The 18,982-nt window shown below is 45.8% G+C and overlaps 1 protein-coding gene across 2 annotated transcripts in view; it reads right to left on the bottom strand.

Moving 5' to 3' along the window:
* Window positions 1-1,522: 1,522 nt before the first annotated feature.
* Window positions 1,523-18,982, bottom strand: part of MEF2B (myocyte enhancer factor 2B) — a 32,868-nt gene continuing 15,408 nt past the window's right edge. Inside the window, exons 2-10 of one of the 2 annotated variants that reach the window (XM_061601034.1) lie at window positions 11,385-11,482; window positions 10,211-10,289; window positions 8,995-9,198; window positions 7,772-7,900; window positions 7,371-7,551; window positions 6,528-6,673; window positions 6,021-6,132; window positions 5,222-5,327; window positions 1,523-3,439 (exon numbers count right to left, since the gene is read on the bottom strand). In XM_061601034.1, the coding sequence (XP_061457018.1) occupies window positions 3,136-3,439; window positions 5,222-5,327; window positions 6,021-6,132; window positions 6,528-6,673; window positions 7,371-7,551; window positions 7,772-7,900; window positions 8,995-9,198; window positions 10,211-10,264 (1,236 nt within the window). In that variant the 5' untranslated portion in view covers window positions 10,265-10,289; window positions 11,385-11,482 and the 3' untranslated portion in view covers window positions 1,523-3,135. The remainder of the gene's footprint in view (window positions 3,440-5,221; window positions 5,328-6,020; window positions 6,133-6,527; window positions 6,674-7,370; window positions 7,552-7,771; window positions 7,901-8,994; window positions 9,199-10,210; window positions 10,290-11,384; window positions 11,483-18,982) is intronic. The other variant, XM_061601033.1, reaches the window with a different exon arrangement.

The following is an 18,982-nucleotide window of genomic DNA, read 5'->3' as shown; positions in this document are numbered from 1 at the left end:
CCTCTTGTTTGGCCTTCCTCTTTTTCTACGCCCTTCTGTTTTTCCCAGCGTTATTGTCTTTTCTAGTTTATATGAATGTTTTCTAATTAACCCTTGAGAGCCAGTGCGGTGTAGTGGTTAGAGTGTTGGACTAGGACCTGGGAGACCAGGGTTTGAATCCTCACATAGCCATGAATCTCATTGGGTGACCTTGGGCCAGTCACTGCCTCTCAGCCTCAGAGGAAGGCAATGGTAATCCCCCTCTGAATACTGCTCACCATGAAAACCCTATTTGTAGGGTCGCCGTAAGTCGGGATCGCCTTGAAGGCAGTCCAATTCATTCGTTTATAATTAAATGAATGAAAGAACAGTGGCACCATCATTTTTTAAAAAATTGTTTAATAAATGAATTCACTCCTTAAGGAGCAATCTACAGAAAAATCTACTTTTCCATTTTTGACAGTAGGAAGAGCCTGTATGGGAAATGTTTGCATTTGGTTTCTCTTTCCCCACCGGTGGTGATATTTTAAGTACACCGGACTCTTATTGAGTCAGACCATTCATCTATTTAGGTCAGTATTGCCAACACTGACTGCCGGCAGCTCTCTAGGGTTTCAGACAAGGTCTATCCCAGCCGTTCCTGGAGATGTTGAGGACTGAACCTGGGGACTCCTGCATGCAAGCACGGGCCTATAACCCTTCCCTTTTCTTGGCAGAAATAGGCTCTGGGGGTCTCTTAGTGCCTGGCTGAGAATCCAAAGCTCACCTCAGTGGGTGAGCGACCTCACCTGCACCCCTAGCAACATCTCATTGATCTTTTCAAAACTCTTTCACCTTTGGGTGAAACTGTTGGCACAGACACAAATGGCTGGGATCTACCAAGAGCCATGCACATTCAGTACTGTGGGCCCAATTTTATGGAACTCACTTCCGGCTGAGGTCAGGCAGACATCCCTCTCCCCTGTTGAACTTCTGGCACTTGCTGAATACTTTTTTAAAATTCCAGCAACAGTAGGGGAGTGGCAAATTCAGAAGTGCAGGGTCCCTTCATGATGGTCACACCATGCTACGCTCTCCATTTTGCTGCCTAGTTGAGAATGAGATCCTCGTTAATGCCTTCTCCCACAATAACAGACATCCCTAGGAGCCAATAAGCGTGAAAGGGAAGAGTGTTAGCTGCTGAAAAGAGTCTTCTCAGTGGCTCACTTTCATTCTGATTGGCTCCAAGCAGCAGGAAAGGACAAAGAATCAGGTTAGAAGATACTTTTAAGTGGCTAACACACTCCCCTTTCATGCCGATTGGCTCATAGGATGCTGGAGATGTAGGGACCCTGCTCCCCCCAAAATAAGGGGGCCTAAGACCCCTGAGTGACTACATCCCTGTCCAGCAGGCATTTTAATTGAATTCTGATTTTATCATTTTAACGCCTTTTTAGTTTCATTGTAATTGAGTCTCCTGCATGCCATTTAGAGACTACTGTAATTAAGCGGTACATAAATTGTCACAATAATACTCATACTAACAAATAAGATGTTGGGGGTCTATTTTTTTATCACCTGCTTCTCAACAAAGTACGAGGCATTTTTTATTTAATACATCCATGAATTCCAATGCAAAACATCTAATACATTCAAGGTTGACATTTCCATTCACTGTTTATTTTATTTTTTCAGCTGACTTGGCAGTTTTCCAAATCGGCCCTGGCTTGATCCTTTCCCTCCCGCCACCCAGGTATTCTCACCCTTCCTATCTCAGAAGTACGAAAACTTACAGGCGCCTTTTGCCTCCATCCCTGCCATTTGTCCCACCATCTAGTATCCAGAGGTATACTGCCCCTGCAGATGGAGGTTCCATTTACCTGCTGGAGCACGTAACCAATGACAGACTTTCTTCTTTGAGCATTGCCTCATCCATTTTTTTATTTTTAAAAGTCATCTAAGGTAGGGGGCCCTCACCAGAGCTTGTGACCAGGTGTTCATGCGTAAATGTTATATAACAGGAAAGAAATAATTTTCTTTTCTTTGTCTGCTGCAGATCTATTTTGGGGGACAACTTCCCTCCCCCCAACTTCTGGAGGTTTAGGGGAGAAATGGGGGGAGGGAGGATCAATAATCTCTGTCCAATCTCCTTGCTGCATTTAGATTGTCCGTTGAGCAGTTCTGCCCTCTTTTGCACCCCTATGGGCATCCTTGGGGAGGAGGCCATTTGTCCTCCCCAGATGAACTCTAACCCTCAGATTCCCAACTTTCATTTTTAAAAATGAGGTAAATTTCTAGCATTTGTAGCAAGAAATATGAGGCAAAATGTCCAGTCGCATCCAACGGTAATCCAACTCAGAGTAAACCCACTAGGTTGTATCCAACTACTCAGGGTAAACCCACTGAAGCTAGTGGACCTAAATTAGTCATGTCCTTTAATTTCAATGGGCCTACTCTGAGTAGGACTAACATTGGATTAGGTATGGGGGAGAATATTCACTAAATCAGATTTATTACCAGATTTTGACATAATCTGACAATCCACTGTTTTTTTGGACTGGCATTGATTTCTTGTGGCAAGCTGCAGCTGTCATCAGCAGAGTTTGTTTTTTTTTAAAAAAAAATCCACTCCAAATTTTACGTTACTGTCTTCATAATCAGTTTTCCTCTAACCTGATGCATTCTTAACTTAGTGGAACAAGTGCTACACATTTTCATTTTCATTTTTGTTGGTAATTACATTGTTTTTTTTGCTGGGAAAAAACCTGTGAATCAAACAATTGGGAACAAACAAAATGGCAGATAGGTACTGAAAGTCAGAATTCAAACGGACAGGAACCAGCTACTGAACCCCATCCCTACTTCGGATACAACCAATTGCAAATTAAAGAACATGACATACTTATTTCCATTAATTTCAATGAGTCTACTCACTGTAGAATTCAGTTGGATACAAGACACAGGCACTATTTGTCACATTTTTTGTAACAAACTAGCCTGTTGCCCCCCCTTCAGTGTTTTACTTTGCACCCTCCCCTGGAAAAACTCTCGTGGATGCCCAAGACCCTACTGTGATCTGTAGGTGACCAAGGTCTACTTGTGTGAGTACACAAGCCCACTTATGCATATACTCCCTCCTTTGTGTCTTCTGTACGTGTGAACAAGCTAACCACTCAACTATCTCTGCCACTCCTCTGTAGCAGGCTGTGGGTGACGTGTAGGGATGCTGGGATGCCTCTGCTCATCTGCCAGAGGGTGGGAGAGAAGGAAAGAGTAATGGTAAGCCTTGGTGTAATCTTCCCGGGAGTGGAAGTCCACAGGGGCATCAGTGAGGGAGGGACGGGCACCCGAAGGGGCCTGGGGAATGGTCGAAGCACATGTAGCTGTAGGAGAGGCCCGCTCACACTTGACACTGACAGGTGGACGCAGGGGAGGCGAGCCAGAGATCACCGGAGTCTGATCACCAATTCGACTCATTGATCTGTAGGGAAAACAAGAAAAGAGAAAAAATGATAGCGGTTCAGAACAATTTTCTTTAGATTGTAAGCTGCTCAGGGAAGGGAACTGTCTGTCTACGAAAGCAAAGCAGCCTGTATAATCAACCCTGACTAAATTTAATTTTCCTTTCTAAGAACTTCTTTTGTTGTCTTTCTAGGTGGTTCCCAACATGTCATACTCAGAGTCGACCCATTGAAATGAATGAAGATGACTGGCTTAGGTCCATTCATTTCAATGAGTCTACTCTGAGTAGAGTTTCACTGGAAACAACCTTCTGTTTTTTTATCATCATTAAACATGCTCCAGCATGGGATCCCCAAAAATCCCCCTTAAGTGTCAAGTGATGCCATTGAGAACTGGCCCTTGAATTTGTGCCCCTGGTAACACAGAAAATTAGGATGTGGCAACAGGGTCTCAGAGATGGAGGTGCAGGACATGGAATAATGGGTTCAAAATGCAGGAAGCCAGATTTCGACTGGACATCAGGAAAAAATTCCTAACTGTTGAAGCGGTATGACAATGGAACCAATGGCCTAGGTAGCCTCTCCAACGTTGGAGGCCTTCAAGAGGTAGCTGGACACCTGTCCGGGATGCTTTAATCTGGATTTCTGCATTGAGCAGGGGGGTTGGACTCAGTGGCCTTATAGGCCCCTTCCAACTCTGTGATTCTATGAGCACACACGGTGGCAGCATAAAGCTCATCAAATTGTACTCTTTGAGAGATTGTTTTGCATGCTTGAAAGGCGTTGGAGAGTTTCCCCATGGTGTCTGCACATTAGTGGTTCAGGGATGCTCCTAGAATTCTCCTAAATTTCTCCCTGATTTTCTCCAACCCTGAGTGCTAGCCAGGCCTCTGATGCAGAACCAGCAGAACCAAGTGGATCAGTGACACAAGCCACGAGAGCTACTGAAGCAAGACAGCCCATCAGGTACAAACCCCTAGTTTCCCCTCAGAGTAGACTCACTGAAATGAATGGACCTAAATTAGCCATGTCAATCAATGGTCAATGGCTTGCATCCAACTAAGTCGTGCTCAGAGTAGACCCACCGCAATTGATATGACTTACTTAGGTCAATGGGCACATTCAGAATCTTGAGAACGTGATGAGGGCGCCAGTTGCAAAATGGTACACTGGCACCTGGCTGGCACTGTATTGGATTTACTCTCTCACATGTGCATGCTAGGAATGGGATCCATTGGCAGTGCCGGTCTGAAAGCATTCCATTCACCTCACTCAGAGCTTGGAAAAGTTACTTTTTTTGTACTACAACTCCCATCAGCCCAATCCAGTGGCCATGCTGGCTGAGGCTGATGGGAGTTGTAGTTCAAAAAAGTAACTTTTCCAAGCTCTGAGTCCTCACTGGCCAATATCAATTAGGGTTTGTTCTTTGTCCACTTTCTGCTGCTTTTACCAATTTCTCCCCCTCCCCCAAAATATTGATATTCATATAGATATTTTTAAAGGATATATTAATATTTTGAAAGGAAATATCGATAAAACAATCATTCTTAATATCGATAGTTTAGAGGCAGGCTTTTTTCTTCTTTTTAAATCCATTTTCAAAAACAGCTGCGTAAAATTGCTACGTAGAAATCCAGTGTGTAGCGACAGAGAATAAGCCTATTAATGGAAAACCCAAATGGGGCAGAATTCCAGCACGTTGCTAGCGTATGCACCCACGCTTCTGCACATATTTGGCGGCTGTGGATCACTGCCTCAGCCCGTTTGCCTGGACCACAGAGCAACCCCACTTCCCCTCGTACCCCAGCACTGGGTGAGCGGCGACAGCCATATCTCGGTGCTGCCATGCGGCCACTGTTCTCGCCTGGAGGCCAAAGGGATGGCAGGTGCCGTCGCTGGGGATATACTCTGCAAAGCAATGGTTGGAAACGGAGGAGAATGTCAGGATTGGGGGTCTGGAGGCGAGCAGGGCAGCAGCTGTGATGTGAGATTGCTGAGGGCAGAAACCCCAGCAGCTCAACCAATCTGAAGGCTTTGCACTGTCTGCCAATTACGGGGGCTGTGGTTGGTACATCCCTGCTTTCTCTCTCTCCCTCTAGGGAAGGATTGTAGCTCAGCGGGGGAGGATCTGTTTTGCTTTGAGAGGTCCCAAGTTCAAACCCCAGCACTCCCCGCCTGAAACCGTGGAGAACTGCTGCTAGTTGGTGTAGACGGTACTGAGCTAGATGGACCAATAGTCCGATCCGGTAGAACACAGCTCCCATTTAAACCAGCCCTTGGACTCAGAACCATGAGGACTAGAATCTCACTTTATATTTAAGGGAAGAGCTATAATTCAGTGGTAGGGCGGCTGCTTGACACGCGGAAGATCCCGGGTTCAGCCTCCAGCGGCATCTCCAGGTAAGGCCGGAAATATCTGAAACCCTGGTGAGCTGCTGCCAGTCAGTGTCGACAGCACTGAGATAGATGAACCAGCGGCGTCATTCTGCATGAGGCAGCCTCCCCCATTCTGTGTCTTAATTGGGCTTAGAATCACGAGGAGCTTGCGGGGGTCAGCATGGGGGTCTACAGTCCCCCCCCAAACCCTTAACGAGATGGTACCTGATTGGCTAGAGGAGAGAGAATAGTAGCCTGGCACTCGATGTCCCGGGAGACAGGCACTTCCGGCAGGCAACACGGGATTCATGCTCTGAGGGCCGGGATACAATGAGCGCTGTAGGGAGATAATCTGGTCATTTGGGTCAGGTGGGTAGCAAACACTTTGGAAACGGGCCGTAGCTCAACGGGTAGAGCCTCTGCTTTGCAGGCAGAAGGCCCCAGGGTCAATCCCCGATGGCATCCCTCCCTGAAACGCTGGAGAGCTGCTGCTGGCAGTCAGTGTCGGCAGTATTGAGCTAGATGGACCCAAGACTCTGACTCAGGATAAAGGTAGTTTCCTCTGCTCCTAAGAGATGCTCTGTGCAAAAATGGGGACAGGTGGTGGTGAGCTCATCTCCGCACACACACACACACCCGGCAAATGCCCAACCTCGCCATCCCCTGAAACCTGCCCATTAATATGCCACTCTCCTCATCCTGCCTGGGAGATGGATCCTATGAGCTACTTACGGCAGACAGCACGGTGTTCCTGCTGGTGGATAGGTGTCCTTCCACTCGACGGGGGGTGGCCCCCAGGTACAGCGGAGGAGGAGTTTTGCTCGACAACATGCGGCCGAGGGTGCCACCACCGTGGGAGAAGAGAGAGTACCCGATCCCTGAAAGAGCCAGAAAAAGAGAGCACAGCACAGGCTGATGACGGCAGAAGTCGGCCGCTCCAGACTCCTAGAGCGAGCGCCGCTTTCTTTCAAGACTATTTTTTGCGTCACAAAGAAAAGCAAGATTCTGCAACCTGGGCAAAGCGTGCACATTGAAACCAATCCTTCTGACTGTTGACTTTGATGATCTATCTTTTCCTGCTCTGTTTCCACTGATGCACACACGCGCTGCTGTGCATCAGTGAAAAAGAAACAAAGGAAAGGTGTCTTGAAGGAGCCACAAGCATCTTTTTTAATTTTTGCGGTTTCTTTTTTTAAAAAAAATCCATGTACATCGGTGACGCAGAGGAAGATTAGTTCACATCCACACAACACATTTAATGCACATTTAAAGCACATGGCTTCCCCAAAGAATCTTGGGAACTGTAGTTTGTTAAGGGTGCTGGGAACCATAGCTTTGTGAACGGTAAACTATAATTTCCAGGATTCTTTCGGGGCAGGGATGTGCTTTAAATGTGTGTTAAATATGTGGTATAGATGTGACCACAGAGATGTGGCCTTCTGCACTGAAAAAAGCATTAAGGAAAGCAAGCTTGATGTCATCTGATATAAGAGTGCATCAAGATTAATTTCTGCTGCTTTAACCCCCTTATCCATTGCAAGTCCTTGCCGTAGTTAGGCCCCACGGATGACATACCTGGTCCCAGTGGCCCTGGAGACCGTCCCGGAGGAGTAGCGTGCTTGGAGAGGGATGGCTTGAAGGGCTGCAAATGGCTCTGTTGAAGAGGGGAATCCTGGGTACCCTTTGTGCTACCTTCACTGACAGAGGGGGGAGTCCCCATCGATACACCTTCCAGGTTGGATAGGGAAGGTGCTGGCTGAAAGGAAGATGGCGCAATAAAGAATTTTTAGCACTGAAAGAAGGCGTTGAGAGCTTCAGTCCGTGGTTGGTATTGAACTCGGTATCCGAGAGATATTCAGGTGGAAATTTTTCCTGTCTGCCAACAGCCAGCTCTGGCTGAAGGGCTGAACATGGTTCCTACCGAAGATCCCCACTTGGAGCGCATGCCAATTCCCTCCTGCAAAGGAGTTACTCACGCAAAGCTTTGGCGGAGCCAGTGTGAGATCCACTCCCTCACCAAGCCGTCTCAGTTTCCCAGCAGGGTCCAAAGCTTCTTCCAGCTCCAGATCTGTGCCTTCAAGGCCCAGGCCCTTTCGTTTCAGGGTCTACAGAATGCAGATGACAGAGCAAGAGATTGGGATTGGGGGAAAAACAATCAGCAACACTGTTGGGGAAAAACAATCAGCAACCCCACACACACAACCCCAGGAAAAAAAATCCCCAAGTTTTGTTATATGAATCTTAAGTGGATTTTGTAAATCCAGTATTGTTGATTGATGTCTTTGCTGTTTCTTTTCTCGAAAACAATAAAAAATTATATATTTATATCTATATCTAACCCCCCCCCCAATTAATACTAACCTAAATGCTACTACATCCAGGGTGTGTTCAGTTGACCTTTCTCCTTGCAGATCAAGATAAGCTGATGACATCAATTTTTAGTAAGTGCCATTAAAATAAGGGTTCTCTGAGTTTTAAAGCAGCATTTTTTTAAAAAAAATTAGGGCACTTCCACTTCCATTGCGTCGAGGCAAGTGCAATCTCACACTTTTTGGCGCATTTTTCCATCGCTTTCCTTCTTGCAAGAAGTCCAATCTTTTGGGGAGGCCGGTTTTTCACTGCACAAGACCCTCCTAGTCAGCTGTTATCTTGCAACCTGAATTTGCCAGGATGCAACTGAGCCCCACCCACAAAATGACAACAGTTGTGTGGCCATTTTATGGCTTGTAGCCAACTAATTCTACTCAGAGCAGACCCACTGACATAAATGGACCTTAGGGAGTTGTGCCTTTTAATTTCAATGGGTCTACTCTGAGCAGAACCAACCCCAGATACAACCTCTATCAGTTTAAAATGTAAATGTACTGCCTTCAAGTTGATTCTGACTTATGGCGACCCTATGAAGAGGGTTTTCATGAGGCTGAGAGGCAGTGACTGGCCCAAGGTCACCCAGTGAGCTTCATGGCTATGTGGGGATTTGAACCCTAGTCTTCCAGGTCATAGCCCAACACCTTAACCACTACACCACACTTAGCGGCGGTTTATATAGGCGTGTACTACTATTAAATATATAGTTGATGGCCGACGCAAATTAGTACATATCTATTTTACCTTGGATGCCCGCACTGAGCAGGGGGTTGGACTTGATGGCCTCATAGGCCCCTTCCAACTCCACTGTTCTAGGATTGTATGATTCTACCTGCAGGATGTCAGAGTTGGTCCGGCTTTCGTGGGGCTCGCTGTACTCTGTGTACTTCAGCAAGACCTTGTCCATGTCTGTGCTAGCATACTGGAAGAGTCGGTTGGCGCTGTTGAAAATGATGAGAGCGATCTCACAGTCGCACAGGACGCTGAGTTCGTAAGCCTTTTTCATGAGGCCGAACTTCCTCTTGGTGAAAGTGACCTGGAAGCAGGAGAAGAGAAGAGACGAGACGGGTGAGTGATGATGCCTGGATCAAGTTCTCCTCACAGGAACATAGGAGGCTGCCGTCTACCAAATCAGACCATTGTCAACAAACCAACAGTGACTGGCAGCAGCTCTCCAGGATTTTAGACAGGATTCTCTCCTAGTCTCCGCTGGGATTGAACCTGGGACCGTCTGCATGCTCTGCCACTGAGAAAAGACCCCCTGAAATGAATGGACCTAAGTTTATTTCATTTTATTCATTGAGGGCTTCATCCAACGTTAGTCCTAGGTCAGAGCAGACAAAGACACGGCTCATTAATTTCCATGGGTTTACTCTGAGTAGGCTTTAGTTAGACACAACCGTTAATGTGTACATTTCAACAGAATTCTCGAAACGGTTCGTCTCATCCATTAATTTCGTTGGGTTCATTCAAAGTATGACTAGTGCTGCACTCAATCTGTACTCATGCATTCCACCCAGTTTCTGTGTTCATCCTTTGGGATGCAAACCAGGTGCTATTGCACTGAGCTGTGGTCTTTCCCCAAGGGTTAAGTAAGATTCTAGTCCTCATTGCCCTGAATAAAGCAGTGATTTAATAGAAACATAGGAAGCTGCCTTACGCTCAGACCAAAACATATTTAATTACTTATTTATTTACGTATTTGATCACAACAGATGTATTTAAATAAATATTTTTTTCAGGGTGTCCATTTCTACCTAAAACACACACCTTAAAAAATATATTTGGGCACGCTTTTTGAGCTGGGGATGAATCTCACCGCATTTGGGTGCATTTTTCAGGCTGGAAATGGCTATTGTAATTCTGAATGTCTCCAAAGTTTGCATCTTGATTTGCACATCAGTCTGGAAGTTGGGGGTCAGGATGCTTCAGATCAGAATTCAGTCACTTTGTATCTGAAGCAATGCTGTGTCAAAGGTTCCCATGCTTGCAGTAAGACGTTGTCTAATCGCTGCAGCCCCCCTCCATATTTTTTAAAAAGTGCCTACCTGCCGATTTCTTTGGTCCGAAATCCGACTGATCTGGATCTTTTTCCGGCCCATTGTGGTTTGGTGGAGATGAAGGTGGCTTTGTAGGATAAAGGAATAAAATAAATATGTTAGACTCTCTCTCTCTCTCTCTCTCTCTCTCTCTCTCTCTCTCTCACACACACACACACACACACACACACACACACACGCACGCACGCACGCACGCACGCACGCACGCACACACAGAGGCAGGATTCAATCATGTACTGTCAGATTCAAGTTGTGCAATTAAAATTGATTTGGACCTCCTGAACAACAAGCCTGCTTCTTCCAGACTTTTTTCTGCAAGTGAAATAATGGGGAAAAGCACTAGAAAGCATGGGATAACATTTGCTCATGCAATGTCATCTAACCTCCTTGCAAACAAATCAGAACAAGTGCGGAACACAGAGCCTGATTTGTTTTGTGCAAACAAATCAGGACAAATGCAGAAAAAAACTGAAAGCGACCAGACTCAGGCGCTTTTGAGCCGGGTTGAAGACTCTTAAGAGAGATGGCAATACATTTGGGAGGACAATTCAAACCAGTTGAAAAACTCCACCTGCCCCACTGCCCCAAAGAAGCCTCTGAGGAAGCTCCACTGTTCCTCCCCCCTATTTTCTGTTTTTCTTTCCCAACTGAGGCCCCCTGCACCTTATACTTAAAGCGCCATTATACCACTTTAAACAGTCACGGCTTCCCCTAAAGCATCCTGGGAACTGTCATTTGTGAAGGGTGCTGTTAGGAGACCCCCTATTCCCATCACAGAGGAGCTATTGTCCCCAGAGTGGCTCAACAGTCAAGCCCTCTCTCCAGGGAACTCTGGGAATTGTAGCTCTGTGAGGGGCTCTCCGGCACCCTTCACAAATTACAGTTCCCAGGATTCTTTGGGGGAAGCCATGACTGTTTAAAGTGGTATAAAACTGCTTTAAATGTATAGTGCAGATGGGACCTGACATATAAGATTCTGTAGCTACTTGGCATGTTCAATCCTCACTGGGCGGGCTGGGTCTTTTTGGAGGGGGGGTCCCTGAATGTTAGGGTTTTTTTTAAAAGTATGTGTACCTTCTTGTTCTTCCATTGCCCTAGTTTGGCTACACATCTGTCAATGCTTGCAACATACCTTTGCCCATTTCACAGGGGGATTTCTTACCCTACACGGTCCTGTTTTACTGACAGAGGAGGAGGAGGTGGGACTTCCCAGCGTCTGATGAGATTTGTCTTTGTTCAGCACTATCCACAAACATGACTCTTTTCAAAGAAATGAGAGAATTTATTTGAAATAAAATGCTTTAATCTGGATTCCTGCATTGAGCAGGGGGTTGGCCTCAATGGCTTTATAGGCTCCTACCAACTCTACAGTTCTAAGAGGACAAGTCTCCGCCCCAAGGGGGTTACAGGTTCAGGTTGGCGATCACCCGTGGTCGAGTAAGATTGTCTTCCAAGATAATCTGGTTGGAAGACGCCTGTGCATGAATTTGTTTTATGTGGGGAGATCGGCGCACGACGATCAACACACAATCTTGACAGAAAAAGGCTTGGATCCAATGGCATGGGTACCATGACGATTGGAAGTCCTTTATCTGCTGCAGCCTTCATCCGCCTTCACAGCCGTTGTAACGTACACATTGTTATCCTCTGCCAGTTCTGCCATTGAGTTCTAAGAGGACAGGTCTCTGCCCCAAGGGGGATATAATCTAACTGTGGTCTCAAGAGCATAAGGGTGGAAGAATCTCTCTGTTTCGATCACTTTTCTCAATTTTCCAATCTTAAATTCAGTTCTCCACATTCTACAGCAATTTGTGATTTTTTAAAAAATCCTCATGAAAATTCTCCGGCATTTTAGTGAGAATTTCCCTTAATAAGCACATTTTTGCCTGCAGTTTTGACTAGGGATGGGCGAGAAAGTGGATTCAGTTCCCCTTTCAAGCTGAATCTATGAAATGCACACTTTTTGAAACGAAATGAGACCCAAAACAAAGCCACCCGTCCAAATTTGCACTTCTTCGAATTTTGCAATGCAGTTTGCAAACCAGTGTTTGCAAAAATGCATGCACCAGGGTTAGGGGGCCCAAAAATAAAGATGTGCATGAAAATAACAAAATGCATTCTATGGTGAGAAATGGCTTGCAAAAATGTGTCAATGAGTCAGAAGCGCCCACAAAAATGTGTTTATTGTGAGGATTAAAAAAAAAAATCGCAAATGGCTGCAGGAATGTGGAGAACTGAATTTAAGGTTGGAAAAACGAGGAACAGAGAGAGAACCAAAACTGGCTAATTCTTCTGTCCCTAGTTTTGACTAACCTACACATTTCTCATCATATAATACATTTCTGTATGTTATTTTCAGTCATATATTCATTTTTATGCGCGCTTGCCCCCAGCGCATGCATTTTTGCAAACATTGTAAGGACTGGAGTCTTGCTTGATTTGTAGGGGAATGGATGTACCCAGGGCTGCAGACAACCAAGTAGCACAATGATACCACTAAAAATAAAAACATCTTTGAAACATTTCAAAAAGAAAAAAAGACGAACCCGCTGCAAGTCACAGGGTTCCTTTTCCGCTGGCAAGTTTTGGATCACAGGCTTTTAAAAAATTCCCTCCTTGCCTTGCCCTGCCCTATCGAGCATCGGGGACTATATTTAGCCAATCAGCCTATATATTTAGATCAGAACTCATTTTAAATAGATGCGGAAGGAAATTATGACGGTGTTCTCACAACCCTCCGCAGTGGTTGTTTATGTCACCCACCCACACAGGGCGCTAAATGGTAAAAACAAAAAAATTAAACCAGAAAAATTTGCATCGCGACCTCCGTTTGGAAACGGCAAAGTTTGGAAATGCTTCTGCAGGGAAGCCCCCTCTCCCCAGGCCAAGAGCATAGAATCATGGAATAGTCAAGTTGGGAGGGGCCCATAAGGCCATCTAGTCCAACCCCCTGCTCAGTGCAGGAATCCAACTTAAAGCATCCCCGACAGGTGGCTGTCCAGCTGCCTCTTAGATGCCCCTAGGATTGGAGAGCCCACCACCTCTCTAGGTCATTGGTTCCATTGTCGTACCACCCTAACAGTTAGGAAGTTTTCTTCTGTTCAGCTGAAATCTGGCTTCCTGCAGCTTGAGCCCATTATTCCGTGTCCTGCACTCTGGGACAATCGAGAAGAGATCCTGGCCCTCCTCTGGGCGACAACCTTTCAAGGACTTGAAACGTGCTATCACATCTCCCCTCAGCCTTCTCTTTCCAAAGGCTAAACATGCCCAGTTCTTTCCGTCTCTCCTCACAGGGCTTTGTTTCCAGTCCCCTGATCATCCTCATTGCCCTCCTCTGAAGCTGTTCCTGTTTGTCTGCATCCTTCTTAAAGGATGAACTGGACGCAGTACTCAAGAGGAGGCCTAACCAATGCAATAGCCACAGGGCTCCAGCAGCATCTAGAAACCTTTAAAGCAGGGGCAGGAAAGTCTCAGGCCCGGGAGCCAAAGGCGGCCCTCCAGGCTTCTCTGTGTGGCCCTCGGAACTCTCCCCAAAACATCCCCCATTGCTGGCCTTGAGTGTTTTGGCCTGGCTGGGATGCCTCTTGGAACTCGTCGGCAGGCAAAGCTTATGTAAGGAGTCGCCTGGTTTCATCAGCTGCTTCCTCCCTGGGAAACTCATTAGAGGAGGAAACGAGTCGAGGGGGGGGGCGTGCGCACCGGAGAGAGACAGGGACGGATGGTCGATGGTTTGTCTATAAGGGTTTGCCTTCTCCGGAGTCAGACCATTGGTCCATCTAGCTCAGTGCTGTCCACATAACCGGCAGCAGCTCTTCAGGGTTCAGGGCAGGACTCTCTCCCTGCCCTCCCTGAAGATGCCATTGGGGGTCTACGGCTGTTCCTTCAAGGGCATCGTTGTCAAAAACATTTCTTATTGGCCTTGGCAATGTGAAAACATACTCAGTTGTATTGTTGATGTTGTTATGTGCCTTCAAGTCGATTATGACTTATGGCGACCCTATGAATCGGTGACCTCCAAGAGCATCTGTCATGGACCACCCTGTTCAGATCTTGCAAGTTCAGGTCTGTGGCTTCCCTTATGGAATCAATCCATCTCTTGTTTGGCCTTCCTCTTTTTCTACTCCCTTCTGTTTTTCCCAGCATTATTGTCTTTTCTAGTGAATCAGGTCTTCTCATGATGTGTCCAAAGTATGATAACTTCATTTCATCATTTTAGCTTCTAATGACAGTTCTGGTTTAATTTGTTCTGACACCCAATTCTTTGTCTTTTTCTCCATTGTACACCAGAGGGTAAAAGCAGGAAATACAATCATAAAATTAAAACACAATCTAATCATATTAAAACTTTTTAATACAATCCAGCAAAATCCAGCTTGATCTGAAATGAACGGGGAACGCTCTTACAACTCTTGCACACAATCTCATACCGCTTCACTCGTTTTCTGCTCGGAGTTTCCTGCAAGGGGAATATATTAAGTGCAATTGCTGTCTGTGTTGGGAGAGAGGTGGGGAACCCCAGGGCCAGGGGCCAAACGTGGCCCTCAGAACTCTCCCCAGGCACTCTCCCTCTCTCCAGGCCACGCCACTCACCGGCCCGACTGTGCACTCTCCTTGAGTGTTTTGGCCTGGCTGGGATGCGCCCTCTCGCTTGCCTGGATGGAGGAGGCCAAGAGGGGTTTGTGACTCAGTGTGGAAACCTCTGGGCCCACCCCACATTGGCAAGTGGCCCTCGGAAGGTTGCCCAGAATGGAATGCGGCTCTCCGGTTCAAAAATGTTCCCCACTCCATATTCATCATTTCATCATTTTATTTGTATGCCGCCTTTCCACATAAAATTGTGCTCAAGGTGGCTTACAGCAAGGTGAACAAAAATACATCTCAAAAAACAATTCCAAAAACAATTTCCTAATAACAAAAAATAATAAAACAGTGACATAACAAATATAATAAGCAAAAACAACTTTTCAACATTATGAACATAATAAAACAATCTTTAAAAACAAAGAAGTAACCATTAACACCCCAAGCCCCTAAAGAAAACCATTTACTATATCTCCTACATATCTTAGGACCTGCAGCAAAATGTTGCAGTGTGGCATGCAGGGCCCAACCTTTCCCAGGATCCTCCATTCCAGATTTTTTCTCTTCCCCCTCTGAACAATCAAGTCACCTTTCGATGGCCGCTGAGTCCTCATCACTGAGCTTTTTTGGGTCAGACACGTATATCAGCCATGAAGCGCACTGGGTGACCTTGGGCCAGTCACTGCCTCTCAGCCTCATGAAAACCCCATTCATAGGGTCGCCATAAGTCGGATCGACTTGAAGGAAGTACATTTACATTTTTATCCTTTTTAGAGGCTTTAAAAATTTTTTTAACCTAACTTTTTTTTGCTTCGTCCGCAAGCCTCGGGATTCCCCGGGTCCTCCTGACCCCTCCCTCTTGAGCGTGGGTGGGCCATTTCGGCGATGTATTTTTAATGTTATTATCGTATGGTTGCTGGCTTGCTTGTTTTTAACTTGCTGTAAACCTCTTTGAAGGTTTTTTTAACAAAATAGCGGTATACCAATATATTTATAAATACAATAAAATAAATAAATATAAGGACCACGGCACTCAGAAGATTGAACCTGCTGTTCAGAGATTAAATCTCTTTCTATGTTGAAATGGGTCCAGCAAAATCCAGGCAGCACCTCTGCCAGATTTCCCTTGGTATCAAAGCACAAAATATCATCTAGGGAAGAGAACGCCACTTCCTGACAGTATTCCTATAGGTATATAAAGAATTCAGGGTTGTAGCCAGCATTAGTCCTAGTCAGAGTAGACCCACTGAAATTAAAGGACATGACTTGCTTAGGTCTATTGATTTCAATGGGTCTACTTTTAGCAGATTTTAGTTGGATACAACCCTAAGCATCTAGCCCACATGACTGCAAAGATACGCTTCATTGAGAACGTGAGGCCAGTGAACTCTTCTCCAAATATCTCCTTAGATGTTTTCCAAAGTGGACATGATGGGTGCTAGTCCTATGCAGAGTAGACCCATTGAAGTTAATAGACGTGAAAACTTCGGTTCATTAATTTCAGGGGAGTCTACTTTGAGTAGGACTTAACTGAATACAACCCAACTGATTTGACACCTTCCATTTTGCTCTGTCAAAACAGAACCAAAAAAAACCCAGAGCTGGTCACAGTTTTCACTTCCCTCAGATCTATTTGTGTTTTCCACTCTCCCTCGCAGATGTGCGCATTGATTTAAACAACACACGGCCATCTTGATGCGATTGTGGGCACCTAAGTTGCCTACAGCACCTGGAGGGGCGACAGGTTGCTCTGCCAATCACTTGCGAAATCTGTTTGAAGCTGAATTGGGGGAAAAATGCACTCGAGTGATCCCACCAGGTTTACAGTAAAAATGGACGGGGTTTGACTAGCGCCATGCACCTCTGTTTTCAGAAAAGAGAGGTGGAGATGCACTGGAACCGAACCGGCACAACTGTGCGTCTGTACACCAGTAAGCACATGGACGCACAATGAGAATCTCATCCCTTTGGCTGCAGCAAGATGGCTTTGTTGCAGTGTTTTATCAACAGACACATGAGCGCATTGCTCACAACGTGAGCTGAACGCTAAAACACACTCGTGCATTTAGGGAAGATGGAGCTATCAGTGGCTATCCTGGTTGCTGGGAATCACAAGCAGAAAGAGTGTTGATGTTGCACTCAAGTCCTGCTTGCAGACTTCCCTTTGGGGCATCTGGGTGGGCACTGCGAGAACAGGATGCTGGACTTGATGGGCCCCTTTCAGCCTGAACCAGCACTGCAGGGCTCTTCCGATGTTGAGAAATCCTCCCAATTAAGCCAGAATTAAGGATCTGGGAGCAGTGCAGAGTGGACTTCCCGAGTAACAAAGGACCAGAGTGTGCATGTGTGGAAATGTCCAATCAAATCTCAGAAGCGCCAAGGTGTAGCTCAGAGGTGAGGAACCTCAGGCTGCGGGGCTGAATACGGCCCTCCAGGCCTCGCCGCCTGGCCCTCGAGACTCTCTGAATGCCACAGCCCTCACTGGCCCTGTTTCACACCTTCCTTGAGTGTTTTGGCCTGGCTGGGACGTGCTCTTGAACTCTGATCATGCCTCTTGCTTGCCTGAGGGTGTGTGTGTGAATGGAATTTCTTTTTACTAGTTCCTACTGGTGCGTTACATGTATAAAGCATGATTCTGCAGGAGTGTCGTCATAAAGCACTCAAGTGGTGCATTGGCTGGAAGATTTCCTGAGAATTGCAGCTTCCTTTTCTTTTTATTTAAAAATGAAATGGGGGGAAGCAAGTTGCTAGCCCTCATCGATGTGGACCTACACTCCAAAAGAGCATACAATGGGTTGTCTCACAAAAAGAGACACAAGAGGAAAACTCCTCTTTCAACAGAGAAGGAATCTTCTCCATGACAGCTCTTCTGATAGTTGAAGGGATCAGTTTTACGTGGCTTTAAAAGAGGATTATTAGACAACTTCATGAAGAATGAAAGCGGTCTGTTGAGGCCTATTAGGCACGACTGCTTAACAGAGACTCCATATTCAACGATAGTATACCATGGAAAAGAAACAATAAGATAGCTTTCTCCATTGTGGCCTGCTTGCGAACTGCACAAAGGGATTTTTAGCTGTCCACTCTTGGAAACTCTTGGAAGACTAAAGTAATGACAACAGAAGAGTTATGTAACTTTAAAGTTGACAATGAGGACATTGAACTTGTCAAGGGTTATCAATACCTCGGCACAGTCATTAACCAAAATGGAGACAATAGTCAAGAAATCAGAAGAAGGCTAGGACTGGGGAGGGCAGCTATGAGAGAACTGGAAAAGGTCCTTAAATGCAATTCACTGAACACTAAAGTCGGGATCATTCAGACCATGGTATTCCCGATCTCTATGTATGGATGTGAAAGTTGGACAGTGAAAAAAGCGGATAAGAGAAAAATCAACTCATTAGAAATGTGGTGTTGGAAGAGAGCTTTGCGCATTCCATGGACTGCGAAAAAGACAAATAATTGGGTGTTAGAACATATTAAACTAGAACTATCATTAGAAGCTGAAATGATGAAACTGAGGTTATCCTACTTTGGACACATAATGAGAAGACCTGATTCACTAGAAAAGACAATAATGCTTGGAAAAACAGAAGGGAGTAGAAAAAGAGGAAGGCCAAACAAGAGATTGGTTGATTCCATAAAGGAAGCCACAGACCTGAACTTACAAGATCTGAACAGGGTGGTTCACGACAGATTCTGTTGGAGGTCGCTGATTCATAGGATTGCCGTAAGTCGAAATCGACTTGAAGGCACATAGCAACAACAAAACATGTTGCAACCCTTCTCTAGTTTTCTGTGTGCGGGAAATTCTTCATATGGACCAACCATGTGAGTTCCCTCCTTCCCAAGCCCACCTATAATCTGTAATGGTGTGGCCCAGATCCAGGCTTTGTCACTTCTTGGAGAGCAAGGCCTCCTGCAATCACCTCGAAACTGGTGCCGTATGAAAAAAAACCACAGAGTGCGCCTCTAGGGGCTTTGCGCTCTCTCGTCCTGCATCTCTTATTACAGCTCTGAGTAGGAAGTTTACAGACTCTGCCATGATGCAAATGAGCCATAAAGCTTCTTAATCATACAAGCCGGGTGCATTCACCAGTGCCTATGCTGATTTGCCGGCTGCGATGAGATACATTTATGGCAAGTTTGAAACTAAAACCACAATCCCTGCACATGTAC

Source organism: Rhineura floridana, chromosome 18 (genome assembly GCF_030035675.1).
Source record: "Rhineura floridana isolate rRhiFlo1 chromosome 18, rRhiFlo1.hap2, whole genome shotgun sequence".
Taxonomy (NCBI): Eukaryota; Metazoa; Chordata; class Lepidosauria; order Squamata; family Rhineuridae; genus Rhineura; species Rhineura floridana.
The sequence above is the reverse complement of the archived record's forward strand: the minus strand, read 5'-3'. Positions and strand labels throughout refer to the sequence as shown.